Genomic DNA, 17712 nt, shown 5'->3' with positions numbered 1-17712 from the left:
AAGAGTCAGTGGGGGAGTATTTCAGTGATAGTGACCATAACTCAGTAAGATTTAAGGTAGTTATGGAAAAGGACAAAGATGGACTAGAAATAAACGTTCTGAATTGGGGGAAGGCCGATTTTAATATGATAAGACAAGATCTGGCCAAAGTGTATTGGGAGCAGCTACTTGTAGGAAAATCTACATTAGAGCAGTGGGAGTCATTCAAAAAGGAAATTGAAAGAACGCAAGGCCGACATGTTCCCTGAAAGGTGAAGGGTGGGACCAACAAGTCCAGAGCACCCTGGATGTCGAGGAATGTACAGGATTGGATACGGAGAAAAAGGGAAGCTTAAGGTAGATACCGAGGGCTCAAAACATTGGAAGCCTTAGAGGAGTATAGAAATTGCAGGGGGTTACTTAAAAAAAATAGGAGACCGAAGAGGGGGCATGAAAAAACACTGGTGGGTAAATAAAGGAAAATCCAAAGATGTTTTATAACTGTATTAGGGGCAAGAGGATAACCAGGGAAAGAGTAGGACCCATTAGGGACCAAAGTGGCAATCTGTGTAAGGAGCCGGAAGACATAGGTGAGGTTTTAAATAAGTACTTTGCATCTGTATTCACTAAAGAGAAGGGCGTTGTAGGTCTAGAAATCAGGGAGGGGGGTACTGTGATATACTCAAACAAATTAGCATTGAGAGAGAGGAGGTATTAGTGGTTTTAGCGGGCTTAAAAATGGATAAATCCCCAGGCCCAGATGAGATGTATCTCAGGCTGCTGTGGGAGGCAAGGGAGGAGATTGCAGAGGCCCTGACATTGATTTTCAAATCCTCTCTAGCTACAGGAGTGGTGCCAGACGACTGGAAGACAGCTGATGAGATACCACTATTCAAGAAGGGTGGTAGGGATAAACCAGGGAACTATAGGCCAGTGAGTCTAACATCAGTGGTAGGGAAACTTTTGGAAAAAATTCTGAGGGACAGAATTAATCTCCGTTTGGAGAGGCAAGGATTAATCAAGAATAGTCAGCATGGCTTTGTCAAGGGGAAATCATGTCTGACAAATTTGATTGAATTTTTGGAGGAGGTGACTTGGTTTGTAGGTGGGGGTAGTGCAGCTGATGTAGTCTACATGGACTTCGGAAAGTTTTTGACAAGGTTTCGCATGGATGACTGGTCAAGAAGGTAAGAGCCCATGGGATCCGGGGCAGTTTGGCAAATTGGATCCAAAATTGGCTTAGTGGCAGGATGCAGAGGGTGATGGTCGAAGGTTGTTTTTGTGACTGGAAGCCTGTGCCCAGTGGCATGCCGCAGGGTTCGGTGCTGGGTCCCTTGCTGGTCTGTAGTGTACATTAATGATCTGGACATGAATGTAGAAGGTATGATCAGTAAGTTCGCAGATGACACAAAAATTAGTGGTGTGGTAACTAGTGAGGAAGAAAGCCTTGGATTACAGGATGATATAGACGGGCTGGTCAGAACAGTTGCAAATGGAATTTAATCCTGAAAAGTGTGAGGTGATGCATTTTGGAAGGACTAACAAAACAAGGGAGTACATGATGAAATGATAGGCCCTAGGAAGTACAGAGGATCAGAGAGACCTTGGCGTGCATGTCCATTAATCCTTGAAGGCAACAGGACAGGTAGATAAGGTGGTTAAGAAGGCATATGGGATACTTGCCTTTATTAGTTGAGGCATTGAATACAAGAGCAGGGAGGTTACGATGGAGCTGTATAAAGCGTTAGTTAGGCCACATCTGGAGTACTGTGTGCAGTTCTGGTCACCACACTATAGAAAGGATGTGATTGCACTGGAGATTCACCAGGATTTTGCCTGGGCTGGAGCATTTCACCTATGAAGAGAGACTAGATAGGCTTGGGATTTTTTCCTTAGAGCAGAGAAAGCTGAAGGGGGACCTGATTGAGGCGTACAAAATTGAGGGGCATAGATAGGGTAGGAACTTTTCGCCTTAGTGCAGAGGTCAATAACCAGGGGGCATAGATTTAAGGTAAGGGGCAGGAGGTTTAGATGGGATTTGAGGAAAAAATTTTTCACCCAAAGGGTGAAGGTGTCTGGAACTCACTACCTGAACGGGTGGTAGAGGCAGGAGCCATTACAACATTTAAGAAGTATTTAGATGAATACTTGAAATGCCATAGCATACAAGACTATGGGCTAATTGCTGGAAAATGGGATTAGAGTAGATAGGGGCTTGATGACTGGCGCAGAGATGATGAGCTGAAGGGCTTCTTTCCTTGCTGTAAAATTCTATGACTCTGTAAATACTGTATAAATTCAAACTAGATAAGACTAAATCACCCAAACAAGCCCTGAGTAGCACAGTTTCAGTGTCTCCTCCATAGCACTCCTGAAATTTAGCTCAACTTTTTTATTGCTTTCCTATTCCAATCTGTGTCTGTCTCTCCTTCTCCTTTCCCACTCTGACCCCCCTCCCTCTCTCTCTCCTTTCCCACACACACTCTCTTTTCCCCTTTCCCAGTGCCTCCCTCATTCTCTCACTATCTCTCCCCCTCCTCTCTCACCCCCTCCTCTCTCAATCCCACCCCACCTCTCTCTCCACCCCCTCCTCTCTCTCCACCACAACACCCCCTCCCCCCCCTCCCTTCCCCTTACCCTCTCTTCCCCCCACTCTCTCTCGATCTTGCTCCCCGTCTCCAAAGCCTGATCCCATTGCTGTCAGGCTGCTGATTGAGCCTAGGTTGTGGGGTGAGATGGGACCACAAATTGAGCCCATTCGCTACCTCTTTGTAACTGACTTTTCACATTTAGCATACACTTAGTAGCTTGTTTATTTTCTGGTGTTATTATATTTCAGTATAGATTGAAAATGGTAAGAGAGCAAAATAAGAAAAGATAATGAAGTAATAATTCCTTTGTTGTAGTGTTAGCTCATTTCACCTTTCACTGGCTTTTCAGTGTACTATTTTCAGATAATTTTTTTGATACTTTTGACAAAATGCTACAAATGTTTCTGCCCACAATATACCCCGCCCACCATTAAATTGCAGGATTTGTTTATTAATATTATTATTTTCTACTTTCAATGAGAGCCCTGATGTCTCCTTTAGGTAAAAAATGTTGACCCCTCCAGAATGAACAGCAATTTAACTGTTGTTGGCCTGGATTTTCACCACAATGTAGAGGTTCTCCATCTGGCGAAAATCCCAGTAATGGCCTCAATTTCTAATGGCCCCCGAACCCGGCATTTCCCATCTTCTTGGGTAGGACTGTAGTCGGGTTAGGGTTTGTGCATGTTCGATTCGTGGAGGCAGCTGGTCATTTAAATCAGCAGCTGCCTCCACTTAATTGGGATCTTGAAAGAACAGGAGTGTGGAATCCGGAGAGTGCAGATTAGAAAATGCAAGAGGAGGTCTGAACTTGGTGGATGCATTTGGATAGCCCCTTTGGATAGGGTCTCGGGATGCCTTTGGATTGGAACTATCAAGCTGTCAAGGAACTGTCCCAAGGATACGAGGTAAGTTGGCCTGGAGTGGGTAATGGCAAAGGGTGGTTGGCATGAGTTGGCACTAAGTTGGCATAGAGGATATTGGGGAAATGGATGGGTAGGGGCACTATGTTGGCAAAGGGTTATGGCCATGGGTGGGTGGAGGGCATGGGTTGGCGTAGCTTGACATGGGTGGGAGAGAGAGAGGGAGGGGGAAGGCTGGAGAGATTTTTTTGTTTTATTACTTTCTTTTCTTTATTTAATATACCGTGCAGAAGCACAGAGGCAGACTCTGCGCCTAGCAGGCCTCCACACCTCGCAGCCTGCATATTTTGTTCCATAGTTGCCCATCCTGACTCCTATTTCATCCCGGCATCCACCACCGCTTCCTTCCACCCCCACCATCCCGATCAAAAATATGACCTGTGGCTGGATATTTTTAAAGGCGGGAAATCACCCAATCCGGGGCCTCTGTAGTGAGATAATTGATTTTTTTCCCCTCCCCCTGAGATGCGCATCTTTTCACATTAAGGCACATCATGGAGCAGTCCAACTGCGTTCTGGAGGCAGGCCAGCCTGAGCTACATTCAGTACTCTTGAATCTGTCCACAAGCGGTGAGCGCTGCCCTAAAGCCCCAGTACCAAGCAGAGGCAAAGAAAGCGGCAGATGTAAATGTTAAAATCAACAAGCTGAAAGAGACCTAAGCATCTTCCACAGACCTGAGCTTTTGAATATGAGAACTCTTTGACCCATCATCCTGAAAGATGGAATTGTGAATCCATTTGAAGATGGTGTCTGCAAAACTGACCAAATGCCAATTAAAAATATAGATCTTATTTAAAACAAAAAAAAAATCAGCAACCCATGCCCAGCATTGACACGAGCTCAAGTGACAATGAGCTTGGAAACTCAACCACATGTCCTTCTGGTTTGAAGTTGGACATTTACAAGGATGTTGCCAGGGTTAGAAAAGTGTAGCTACGAGGAGAGATTGGATGGGTTGGGGTTATTTTCCTTAGAACAAAGAAGTCTGAGAGGTGACTTGATTGAGGTGTACAAAATTATGAGGGGAATAGATAGAGTGGACAGGATAAAATTGTTTCCCTTGGTGGAGAACCAGGGGACATAGATTCAAGATAAGTGGCAGAAGGTATAGGGGGGACATGAGGAAGAACTTTTTTACGCAGAGGGTAGTGGGTGTCTGGAATTCGCTGCCCAAGTTGGTGGTAGAGGCAGAAACTCTACACTCTTTCAAAAAGTACCTGGGTCTGCACCTTAAGTACTGTAAACTGCAGGACTATGGGCCAGGTGCAGGAAGGTGGGATTAGAAAAGGCACCTGGGGTCCTCGGGCTGGCATGGACAAGATGGGCCAAATGGCCACCTTCTGTGCTGTAACTTTTCTATGGTGTTACCATGCTGATATAAAATGCATTTAGATCTTGTGACATACAAGATTTTAGCATAACAATGAAGTACACCACGTTAATTTGACCGGGAAACACAGTCACCAAGGTTTGTTTACCTTTGTGTCTGGGAAGAGTGTCCTCTGCAGTTACTGTCCCTGAGTGAAAAAGAAACAAACAGTGACATCACAGGAAAACCGTAAGTTCATTGGTTGGTAAGTAACTGCTAGCTTGAACTACCTATTCTAAGTTGATTTCAGATTAAAAGTGACTACTGGGGCCCAGGATCAGAGGCCTAACACTTCAGCTTCAACTCAGCAGAGAGAGCGAGTTCCAGTTGATTTTAAAAAATGTATTTTGAATCTCTATTCCAACTTGCTTTCAGATTAAAGGTAAATAGGAGAAATATTTTACAGATTGATAAACTAAAGACCAGTCGGAAATTTAAAAACAAATTGAAAAACTAATTAAATAAAATAGAGATGCAGGGCCAGATGATGTGTTGTAGCTGTATAATGTGGGAGCTGGTGGGCCCCATTGTGGTTCCTAGTGACCACATCTGCAGCAAATGTTGGTTGCTTGAGGAACTCCGGCTCAGAGTTGATGAGCTGGAATCTGAGCTTTGGACACTGTGACACATCAGGGAGGGGGAGAGTTACCTGGACGCTGTGTTTCAGGAGACAGTCACACCCCTTAGATTAACTACCTTAAATTTGGCCAGTGGTCAGGGACAGGAGGGTGTGACTATGAACAAGGCAGGTAGAGGAATCCAGGAAGTAGCACTGCAGGACCCTCAGCCCTTGCCCTTATCCAGCAGGCTCGAGATTCTTGCACTACCATTCATCATCTCTGCTTCTGCCATCCTCAAGCTGAGTTCTAGGTCATTACCACTCACTGCATGAAAAAAGTTCTTCCTCACATCCCACCTGCATCTCTTGCCTACAACCTTAAATTTGTGCCTTCTAGTCCTTGTACCATTAGCTAACGGGAACTGCTTTTCCTTGTCTACCTCATCTAAATGTGTCATAATCTTGTATGCCTCTACCAAATCTCCTTTGCTCCAAGCAGAAAAACTACAGCACCTCCAACTTAACCTTGTAGCTAAAAGCCCTCATCCCTGAAACCTTTCTGTAAAATCTCAAGGACTCTTGCATACTTCCTAAACTGTGGTGACCAGAACTGGATGCAATGTTCTAATTGTGGCCTAACTAGAGTCTTATTAGAACTGTCCTGTTAAGTCTATGTTGCCTCTCCCTATCCCGTTTGCCATAATGCATCACCTTACACTTCATTGTATTAAATTCCATCTGCCATTTGTCTGTCCATTTTGCTAGCCTATCTGTGTCCTGCTATAATCAATTGGTATCATCCTCTCCATTTGCCACATCTCCAAGTTTAGTATTGTGTGTAAATTTTGAGATTTTACTGTGTATTCCAATATCCAGGTCATGTATGTATTATAAAACAAAGTCATGGTCCTAGAACGGATCTTTGGGGAACACCACTGTTTACCATCCTCCAGTCTGAAAAATAGCCATTGATCAGGACTCACTGTTTTCTATCTTTAAGCCAATTTTTTAAATCCAAGCTGACACAGACCTTCATATTCCATGAACCTCAATTTTGATAATCAGCCTTTTATGTGATACTTCGTCAAGTGCTTTCTTCAAGTACTTATAGACAACATTTATTGTATTCTCTTCATCAACCTTTTCTGTTCGTCAAAAAATTCTATAAGACTAGTCAGGCACAATCTGCCTTTTACAAATCTGTGCAGGCTCTCCTTAATTAACTCAAATCTCTCCAAGTGTCTGTTGATTTTTTTCCCCCCTGATTATTGTTCCTAAAACCTTATCCACCTCTGATGTAGCTACAGGCTGGTCACTTTTACTAGGAACATCTTTACACCTTTCTTGAATAAGAGTGTCACATTTGCCACTCTACAATTTTCCATTGTAAGTGATCCTTTGCCTCCAATTAGATATCAAGAATGGATGGAACCAGGTGAGAGCAGTCCCACCCAGCTGGACACAGCTGGCCACAATCTGATCAGATGTCATTTGTGACTTTGGTAAGTGCAGTTTTGGTAATATGGTAGGGGTGGAAACCTGATTTGAGGGATTCAAACATGGAACTCCAGGAAAGAGGTGCATACATTTTGGAGGTGATGACCCATTTAGGGACTTTGGAAAGGAAAGGGAGCTTTGGAGATGGGACAATACTTTGCAAGGATGATGAGATCAAGAGTTGCTTTTTTTTTGAGGAGTGGGCTAATGATGGCAGATTTAAAAGAGAGAGAGACAGTACTAAAAAAGTGGGTGGGAGGGTTCAATACAGATTCACTAGAATTATAACAGAACTTTCAGGGTTTAATTGCGAGGGCTGGTTGTATAAACCTGACGTGTACTCCCCTGCTCATTTAGGAGGTTGAGGTGTGATCTAACTGAAACGTTTAAAATTATGAAAGGATTCTATGGAGTAAATACAGAAAAACTATTTCCTCTGTTTGGTGGATTCAGAACTGAATAATATAATCTTTAGAGTTGAGTCATTCAGGAATAAAATTAGGAAACGTGTTTTGACACAAAGGAACAGAAATCTGGAATTCTCTCAACCAAAAGGGTGTTGCTGGGTCAGTTGAAACTTTCAAGACTGAGATCGATATATTGGATATGAATCGATGGCTAGTAAATGGAGTTGAGACGTAGATCAGCATGATCCAATTGAATGGTGGAGCAAGTTTGAGAGGCTGAATGATTCACTCATGTTCCTGTGCAAAGTATGTGCTGTGCTCATTTTGTAAAGGGAGCCTTAAGCAGATATGAGGCCCCCTATCTTTAATTGCAGAGGGCCTAACGCCAGTTTCGACAATGTGTATTGACTGCATTTGGAGGAGCCTTTAACAATATGTGTGAAATGACTATGCTTATGCCACTTTCCATATTAGACCCTTAGGCAACCCTTTTATGCCTGTAAAATGGATACAGTACATCCAATTCCTAGGTCATAATTTTGAAAGACTTGTGATTAATTTTTAGATGATTTTATAGTATAATAACCTATGTTGTACTTGTTACATAGTTGTAGTGATCAAATTTATTGACTTCTTCCAGGGTTTAAACTTCAATTTCAGCAGAGTTTTTGTTTGACCAAAAAAAAATTTCTGTAACTGGAAACTTTTAGCGATCTATAATAAAAATGTGACTGGGTGCAAACTGATGTTTGTACTGCATAAATGCATAGTCATGTGCTATATTGGCACATGAGTTTGAAAAGGGATATGGGGATAGTGTGGAGGAAAAGGCATTGAAGTAGATGATCAGCCATGATCATAATGAATGGCAGAACAGGCTCGATGGGCTGAATGGCCTACTCCTGCTCCTATGTTCCTAATGTGATTTGCATGGGTTTGAATGTAATTTTGTTGTTAAGAACATAAGAAATAGGAGCCAGACTAGGCCATACACCTCCTTGATGCTGTTCCAGCACCATTCAATAAGACCCTGGCTGATCTGATCTTAGCCTGAACTCCACTTTCCTGCTTGTTCCCCTTAACCAATGCCTTGCCTATTGTTCAAGAATCTATCTCTCTCACCCTTTAAAGATTCAATAACTCAGCCTCCATGTGTGTCTGGGGTAGAGTTCCAAGAAGTCACAACTCTGGAAAAAAAGAACTCCTTATCTCCATCTTAAATGGCCAATCACTTATTATGAAACCATGCCACCTATTCTAGATTCCCCTGCAAGGGGAAACACCCTCTCAGCCTGTATCCCATCATTCAGGTGAAGGGAAACCTAGAAATCCAAAGAGAAAGGTTGTGGTATCAGAACAGTCGAGTGATATGGGTAAAGTTGAGCAGAGTGACAGGAAGAGATAGAGACTTTAATTTTAAAAAAATGTTCATCCACGGATAAGGTCGTTGCAGGGTATAGAAGTAAAAAATGAAATTAAAGGTTGAATCTGAATGCACAAAGTATCTGTAGTAAGATAGATGAATTAGTGGCACAACTAGAGGTAGATGATTTAGATCTAATTGCCACTACAGAAACATGGTTACAAGGCGATTTAAGGTTGCAAAATAAATATTCCAGAGTACATAATATTTTAGAAAGACAGATAGAATGGCAAAGGAGGAGGGGAAGCCCTAATAGTAAAGGATGACAGAGGACGGTAGTGAGAAAGGACCTATCCTCAGAAGATCATGAAGTAGAATAAGTATGGGTGGAAATTAGGAATAACGAGTCAGAAGACACTGGTGGGTGAAGTTTATAGGCGCCTGAACAGTAGTTATATTGTTGGACAAAGCATTAAAGAAGAAATTATTAGAGCCTACAACAAAGGAAACTTAATAATTGTGAGAGACTTTAATCTTCCTATAGATTGGGACAATTAAATTGGTAAGAATGGTCTAGAAGATGAGTTTGTAGAATGTTTTCATGACATTATTCCACTGTGAAGACTGGCACAATATACTTGTTCAATGCCTCCGCCATTTCCTAATTCCCCATGATAATTTCTCCTGTCTACTTCTAAGGGACCAATGTTTACTTCAGTTACTATCTTCCTTTTAATATACTTATAAAAGCTCTTACAATCTATTTTAATATATATCTGGCTAGTTTACGCTCATATTTTAATTTTTCCTTTTTAAGAATATTTGGTGGCCCTTTGCTGGTGTCCAAAACACTCCCAAACCTCAGACTTGCTTTTTTTTTTGCAACATCGTAAGCCACTTCTTTTAATTTCATGCTATCCTTAACTTCCTGAGTGAGCCACTGGTGGGTCCTTCATGCTCAGTTTTTGTTTTTCAATGGAAAGTATTTTTGTTGAACATTTTGAATTGTTTCTTTAAATGTTTCCCACTGTTCATTTGCCTCTATACCTTTTAGTTTATTTACCCAATTAACCTTAGCTAGTTCTCCCATCATACCTATGCATTTGGTTTTAAGATTTTTGTTTGTGATTGGAATATGTCACTTTCAAACTTAACATGGAACTGAATGGTATTATGGTCACTATTTCCCAGTGGATCTTTTTACTGTAGCATTACTAATTAACCCTGTTTGATTACACAATACTAGATCTAAGATAGCCTTATCCCTAGTCCGTTCCACTATGTACTGCTCCAAGAAACTGTCACAAAAGGACCTGATGGCCCACACCCTAGGGGAAGGCGTATTGTCGCTGGTCTAGTAATCCAGAGACCCAGGGTAATGCTCGGGGATCCAGGTTCAAATCTCGTGATGGCAGATGGTGGAATTTGAATTCAATAACAATTGGTAATTAAAAGTCTAATGATGACTTTGAAGCCATTGTCGATTGTTGTAAAAACCTGTCTGGTTCACGAATGTCCTTTAGGGAAGGAAATCTGTCGTCCTTACCTGGTATTGCCTAGCAAGCCGCTCAGTTGTAACTAACCGCTACAATGTCACAAAAAAGGAATGAAATCGGATGGACCACCGGCATCGACTTAGGCACCAGAAAAGACAACAACAATTGAATCCATGCCGACCCTGCGAAGTCCTCCTTACTAACACCTGGGGGCCAGTGTCAAAATTGGGAGAGCTGTCTCACAGACTAGTCAAGCAACAACCTGACAGCCATCCTCACGGAATCATACCTTACAGATAATATCCCAGACTTCACCATCACCATCCCTGGGTATGTCCTGTCCCACCGGCAGGACAGACCTAGCAGAGGTGGCGGCAGAAAGGTATACAGTCGGGAGGGAGTTGCCCTGGGAGTCTTCAACATCGACTCCGGACCCCATGAAGTCTCATGGCATCAGGTCAAACATGGGCAAGGAAACCTCCTGCTGATTACCACGTACCACCCTCCCTCAGCTTATGAATCAGTGCTCCTCCATGTTGAACATCAATTGGAGGAAGCACTGAGGGTGGAAAGGACGCAGAATGTACTCTGAGTGGGGGACTTCAATGTCCAACAATGAGAGGACCACTACACGGTAGCACTACTGACTGAGCTGGCCGAGTCCTAAATGACATAGCTGCAAGACTGGGTCTGCGGCAGGTGGTGAGGGAACCAAGAGGGAAAAACATAGTTGACCTCATCCTCACCAACTTGCCTTCCGCAGATGCATCTGTCCATGACAGTCTCAGTAGGAGTGACCACTGCAGAGCCATTGTGGAGACGAAGTCCCGCCTTCACATTGAGGATACCCGACATTGTGTTGTAGCACTACCACCGTGCTAAATGGGATAGATTTCGAACAGATCTAGCAACTCGACTGGGCATCCATGGGACGCTGTGGGCCATCAGCAGCAGCAGAATTGTACTCGAACACAATCTGTAACTTCATTGCCCGGCATACCCCCGCCCTGTCAGGGGATCAACCCTGGTTCAATGAAGAGTGCAGGAGGGCATGCCAGGAGCAGCACCAGGCATACCTAAAAATGAGGTGTCAACCTGGTGAAGCTATAACACAGGACTACTTGCATGCCAAACAGCATAAGCAGCAAGTGATATACAGAGCTAAGCAATCCCACAACCAATGGATCAGATCTAAGCTCTGCAGTCCTGCCACATCAAGCCGTGAACAGTGGTGGACAATTAAACAACTCACTGGAGGAGGAGGCTCCACAAACATCCCCATCCTCAGTGATGGAGGAGCCCAGCACAGGAGTGCAAAAGATAAGGCTGAAGCATTTGCAACAGTCTTCAGCCAGAAGTGCCAAGTGGATGATCACAAATGCCAATCTTCAGCCAACTCGATTCACTCCATGTGATATCAAGAAACAGCTGAAGGCACTGGATACTGCAAAGGCAATGGGCCCTGACAATATTCCGGCAATAGCACTGAAGACCTGTGCTTCAGTACTTGCTGCGCCCCATGCCAAGCAGTTCCAGTACAGCTACAACACTGGCATCTACCCGGCTATGTGGAAAATTGCCCAGGTATGTCCTGTACACAAAAAGCAGGACAAATCCAGCCCGGCCATTTACCATCCCATCAGTCTATTCTCGATCATCAGTAAAGTAGTGGAAGCGGTTATCAACGGTGCTATCAAGCAGCCCTTGCTTAGCAATTACCTGCTCACTGATGCCCAGTTTGGGTTCCGCCAGGGCCACTCAGCTCCTGACCTCATTACAGCCTTGGTTCAAACATGGACAAAACAGCTGAACTCCCAAGATAAAGTGAGAGTGACTGCCCTTGACACCAAGGCAGCATTTGACCGAGTGTGGCATCAAGAAGCCCTAGCAAAACTGGAGTCAATGGGAATCAGAGGGAAAACTCTCCACTGGTTGGAGTCATACCTAACACAAAGGAAGATGGTTGTGGTTGTTGGAGGTCAGTCATCTCAACTCCAGGACATCACTGCAGTAGTTCCTCAGGGTAGTGTCCTGGGCCCAATCACCTTCAGCTGCTTCATCAATGACTTTCCTTCCATCATAAGGTCAGAAGGGGGATGTTCAGCACCATTCGCGACTCCTCAGTTACTGAAGCAGTCCCATGTCCAAATGCAGCAAGACCTGGACAATTACCAGGCTTGGGCTTACAAGTGCCAAGTAACAGCGCGCCACAAAGGGGCCAGACAATGACCATCTCCAACAAGAGAGAATCCAACCATCGTCCCTTGATGTTCACTGGCATTACCATCACTGAATCCCCCACTATCAACATCCTGGGGGTTACCATTGACCAGAAACTGAACTGGACTAGCCATATAAATACTGTGGCTACAAGTGCAAGTCAGAGGCTGGAAATTGTGTGACGAGTAACTCACCTCCTGTCTCCCCAAAGCCTGTCCACCATCTACAAGGCACAGGGTCAGGAGTATGGTGGAATACTCCCCACTTGCCTACATGATTGAAGCTCCCACAACACTGAAGAAGCTGGACACCGTCCAGGACAAAGCAGTCTGCTTGATTGGCACCATATCCACAAACATTCACTCCCTCCACCACCGACACACAGTAACAGCAGTGTATACCATCTGCAAGGTGCACTGCAGGAATTCACCGAGGCTCCTTAGACAGCACCTTCAAAACCCACGACAACCACCACCTAGAGGGCAAGGGCAGTGGATCAAATGGAACACCACCACCTGGAGGTTCCTCTCCAAGTCACTCACCATCCTGACTTGGAAATATATCGCCGTTCCTTCACTGTCACTAGGTCAAAATCCTGGAACTCCCTAACAGCATTGTGGGTATACCTACACCACATGGACTGCAGCAGTTCAAGAAGGTAGCTCACCACCACATTCACAAGGGTAACTAGGTATGGGCAATAAATGCTGACCCAGCCAGCGAAGCCCACACCCTGTGAATGAATAAAAATAAACCCTATGGTTCTAAAAGAAATAACTGCAGAGATGTTGGATGTGCTAGCTATGGTTTTCCAAAATTTCTTAGATTCAGGAATGGTCACACTGGATTGGAAGTTGGCAAATGTTACACCTCCTTTCAAGAAAGGAGGGAGAGGAAAAGCAGTGAACTACCGGCCGGTTAGCCCACCATCAGTTGTTTGGAAAATGCTGGAATCTAATATTAGGGAAGTCTTAACAATACACTTAGAAAAGCATAGTATTGTTGGAATAAGTCAACATGATTACTAAAGAGAAAATCTGTTTGACAAATGTAATAGAGTTTTTGAGGATGTAACTAGTAGGGTTGATAAAAAGGAAACAGTAGATGCAGTATACCTGGATTTCCAAAAGACATTCGATAAGGTGCTGCACAAAAAGTTAATGGGCAAAAGAAGGACTCATGGAGTTAGCGATAATATATTAGGTAGAGGACTGGTTAACAGAAAACAGAAGAGTGGGCATAAACGGGGCCTTTTCAAGTTGGCAGGCATTGAATAGTGGTGCTGCAAGGATGAGTACTGGTGCCTCAGCTATATACAATTTATGTTAATGACTTAGATGAACAGACTGAGAGTATTGTATTAAGTTTGCTGACGATACCAAACAAGGTGGAAAGGTAAACTATGGGGAGGACAAAGAGGCTGCAAAGAGAAACAGACAGTGGAGGTGAGTGGGCAACAAGATGGCAGATGGAGTATAATATAGGGGAATGTGGAGTCATTCACTTTGGTCTAAGAATAGAAAAGCAGAATATTTTTTAAAACATCAGAAATTTGTAAGTGTTCATGTTCAGAGAGATTTGGGTGTGCTGGTACAAGGAATGCAAAAGTCAGTGTGCAGTTGCAGCAAACAATTAGCAATGCAAATTATATGTTGGCCTTTTTTGCAAGAAGATTTGAGTATAAGAATAAAGAATTGCTATAGTTATACATGATTTTGGTGACACCGCATCTGGAGTACTGTGTCCATTTAAGAAAGGATATCCTTGCATTGGAGCTATTACAGCAAAGGTTCACTAAATTGGTCCCTGGGATGAGGCAGTTGTCCTATGGTGAGAGGCTGAGTAAATTGGGCTTATATTCTCTGGAGTTTAGAAGAATGAGTGGTGATCTCATTGAAACCTACAAAATTCTGAAGGGACTTGATAGGATGGATGCTGAGAGATTGTTTCCATTGTTCGGGGAATCCAAAACATAGGGGCACGGTCTCAGGATAAGGGTCTGATGATTTAGGACTGAGATGAGGAGCAATTTCTTCACTCAGAGGGTTGTGAATCTTTGGAATTCTGTGCCCTAGAAAGTTGTGTATGCTCCGTTGTTGAATACATTTAAGGGCGGGATAGACAGATGTTTTGGTGTCTCAGGGAATTGATGGATATGGCGAACAGGTGGGAAAATGAATTTGAAGCCCAAGATCAGCCATGATTGTATTTAATGACAGAGCAGTACCGATGGGCTGTGTGGTCTGTAAGACTTAAAGGCTTTGAGGTATAAAACCTAATTAATATCTAAGTTCCAAATTCTTAATTTCTAACACTAGGGTCCTCAGTTGTATTTTAGCTCACAAGGTATGAATAGGGTAAAATTTATAAAGCAGGATTTTACATATACGTAACAAAAAACAATGAAGACAATATGAAATGTCTCATCCCTCAATGTATGATTCCTCGAGCATTGCCAGCACAGCTGATGTCTTTCTTCTCCTGTCTCTGACGTTGAACTGTGTCTCAGAAAAAGTATACCACAGAAGGCATCGTAAAACTGTGCCAACAAAGACTCCGATTTTTCAACTTCTCATTATTCTGGAATCCCTTATTTGGAAATAGTCCAAACTCACCTCTTCTATTGGCTTAGGGTGCGGGTCATTTGGTGTCACCCCGCCTCTGTAACTAGTCATGTAGACTGAAGACAAATGTTCCCTGGGCCCCCAGAGTTTACATTCCACTGTGAACAAATGACACATTTCTTTTAGATACAGAGCAGCTACAAACAATGTCACATTCTGTTGTCAATAATGCACCCATCATAAACACACACCAACACATTTTAACCTAAGTCCCACGGATACTAAAGCCATTAAGAACAAATGTTAATAACACTTGCCACCATAATGTCAAAACAGAAAGGAAACTTGCCCTCTAATACATGTTCTACCCTACAGATATGGTTAATCAATTAAACCAATACATGGTTTTGTTCAAAGATAAGGTGTCATCCTAAGTAAGCTACCTTTCAGCCAATTCTTCCAAGCTGACAAAAAGACTTTTAATTGCATATGATACAATTACGACAACATACAACTGCTCGAACACAGACTTTATGATACCTTTAAGGTCATAAAATCCATTAACGCCAATTCCTCGTGAACAGCTGCCATCCTGTGAAGTGTCCCAACTAGCAGGAATTCAAACTGAACCATTTAAAAATAAAATCCATAGATATTACTTCAGACCAACAACAAAACCTAAAAATTAGTAACATTATCAAAATTTTACAGGTCTCTTATTTCTTACCTTCTTATCCCCCTCAAAAATCTTACGTTTCGATAAGATAACCTCTCATTCTTCTAAACCACAATGAGTATAGGCACCAACCTGCTCAACCTTTCCTCACAAGACAGCCCCTTTATCCCAGGAATCAACCTGGTGAACCTTCTCTCAACTGCCTGCAGTGAAAATTTATCTCTCCTTAAATAAGGAGGACCAAAACTGTATGCAGTACTCTACGTATTGTTTCATCCTCACCCTGTACATTTGTAGCAAGAGTTCCCTACTTTTATGCTCCATTCCCCTTGCAATAAAGACCAACATTCCATTTGACTTGCTAATTACTTGCTGTACCTTCACACTAGTTTTTGTGCTTCATGTACATGGACACCCAGATCCCTCTGATCCACACCATTCTGCAGTCTCTATATATTTAAGTAATATTTTTCTTTTCTAACCTCCTTACCAAAGTGGATAACTGCACATTTTCCCACGTTATACTCCATTTGCCAAATTTTTGCCCACTCATTTAACCTATTTATATCTTTTGCAGCCTTTGTGTCCTTCTCGCAACTTGCTTTCCCACCTATCTTTGTATTGTCTGCAAATTTGGCTTTAACACATTGGTGCCTTCATCCAAGTCATTCATATAGATGTTAAATGTTAATTAGGCAATTGCTTGATCCTTTCTCTTGTGGAGTTATTTAAGTAAATTGTATTCCATTTTCTGTAAGTTGAATAGATTTGCTCTGGTGGTTGAGACTCAGTTTATTTTTCCTTTCTTTATTCTTTCGTGGGCTATGGGTGTCGTGTCGTTGGTAAGGCCAGCATTCATGCCCTTAAAACTGAGTGGCTTGCTAGGCCATTTCAGATAGTAGTTAAAAGTCAACTACATTCTGTGCATCTGGAGTCACATGTAGGCCAGACCGGGTAAGGACAGCAGATTTCCTTTCCTAAAGGACGTTAGTGAACCAGATGGGTTTTTACAACAATCAGTGATAGTTATCATGGTCACCAATACTGAGACTAGCTTTATATTCCAGATTTATTAATTGAATTTAAATTCCACCAGCTGCTATTGTGGGATTTGAACCTGTGCCCACAGAGCATTAGCCTGAGCCTCTGGATTACTAGTCCATGACACTTGCAGTAAAAAATACTGTTTTAAAAACAGAGTCCTGAGTGAGCACAGTTACTTATTCTGATTACTGTATCTGACATTTCTTTCTAGGATACAACAGCTGAAACAGATGTTAGAGGACACTACGTCAGACAGTAAGAGTTCCAGCTCCTCAGATTCTGGAACTCGACACCGAAAGAAGAAAAAGAGGAAAGAGAAGAAGAGAAAGGAGAAGAAGAAGGCGAAAAAGAAGAAACACAAGGCTAGAAAATCAAGTGACAGCTCAGAATAAGAGAAAAGATTTGAATGTCGTGTGTTTTTTTTATATAAAGAAATGTTATATCCATTGAGTTTATTTTGAACAGCTGTATAAGTTGGACATTTTTGCCAGTGTGGGGAAAAGCTGTAAAAACAATAAAACTGGTTCCTGAACTTGATTGAGATTAACATGCTTCCCTTTACAATATGGTATACAGACATTTAATTCACATTTCCAGCTATTGAACACCTGTCTAATTTGCCAGATCAAGGTAAAAGCAAAAAACTGCGGATGCTGGAAATCCAAAATAAAAATACCTGAAAAAAACTCAGCAGGTCTGACAGCATCTGCGGAGAGGAATACAGTTAACGTTTCGAATCCGTATGACTCTTCAACAGAATTAAGGAAAAATAGAAGAGAGGTGAAATATAAGCTGGTTTAAGGGGGGGTGGGACAGGTAGAGCTGGATATAGGGCCAGTGATAGGTGGAGATTGCCAAAAGATGTCATAGACAAAAGGACAAAGAGATTTTGACGGTGGTGATATTAGCTAAGAAATGTGCTAATAGGTGACATTAAGGGTAGAAAGCAAGACGAGCAAGGTACAGATAGCCCTAGTGGGGGTGGGGTGGGGGGAAGAGATCGAAATAGGCTAAAAGGACTAG

General features: G+C 42.7%; 1 protein-coding gene and 1 pseudogene across 3 annotated transcripts in view; both read left to right on the top strand.

Annotated features, from left to right (window-relative positions):
* rp9 (RP9 pre-mRNA splicing factor) overlaps positions 1–17226 on the top strand; it is a 39834-nt gene extending 22608 nt beyond the window's left edge. Inside the window, exons 6-7 of one of the 2 annotated variants that reach the window (XM_078539339.1) lie at positions 6835–6924; positions 16901–17226. In XM_078539339.1, coding sequence (XP_078395465.1) covers positions 6835–6919 — 85 coding nt within the window. In that variant the 3' untranslated portion in view covers positions 6920–6924; positions 16901–17226. The remainder of the gene's footprint in view (positions 1–6834; positions 6925–16900) is intronic. The other variant, XM_078539338.1, reaches the window with a different exon arrangement.
* Positions 1151–16997, top strand: LOC144672354 (ATP synthase F(1) complex subunit epsilon, mitochondrial pseudogene; annotated as a pseudogene). The gene is made up of 3 exons (XR_013574103.1): positions 1151–1166; positions 3981–5068; positions 16901–16997. The product of XR_013574103.1 is annotated as an ATP synthase F(1) complex subunit epsilon, mitochondrial pseudogene (transcript).
* Positions 17227–17712: the final 486 nt, after the last annotated feature.

Source organism: Cetorhinus maximus, chromosome 3, assembly GCF_964194155.1.
Source record: "Cetorhinus maximus chromosome 3, sCetMax3.hap1.1, whole genome shotgun sequence".
Taxonomy (NCBI): domain Eukaryota; kingdom Metazoa; phylum Chordata; class Chondrichthyes; order Lamniformes; family Cetorhinidae; genus Cetorhinus; species Cetorhinus maximus.
This window is presented reverse-complemented; position numbering and strand designations above follow the sequence as displayed.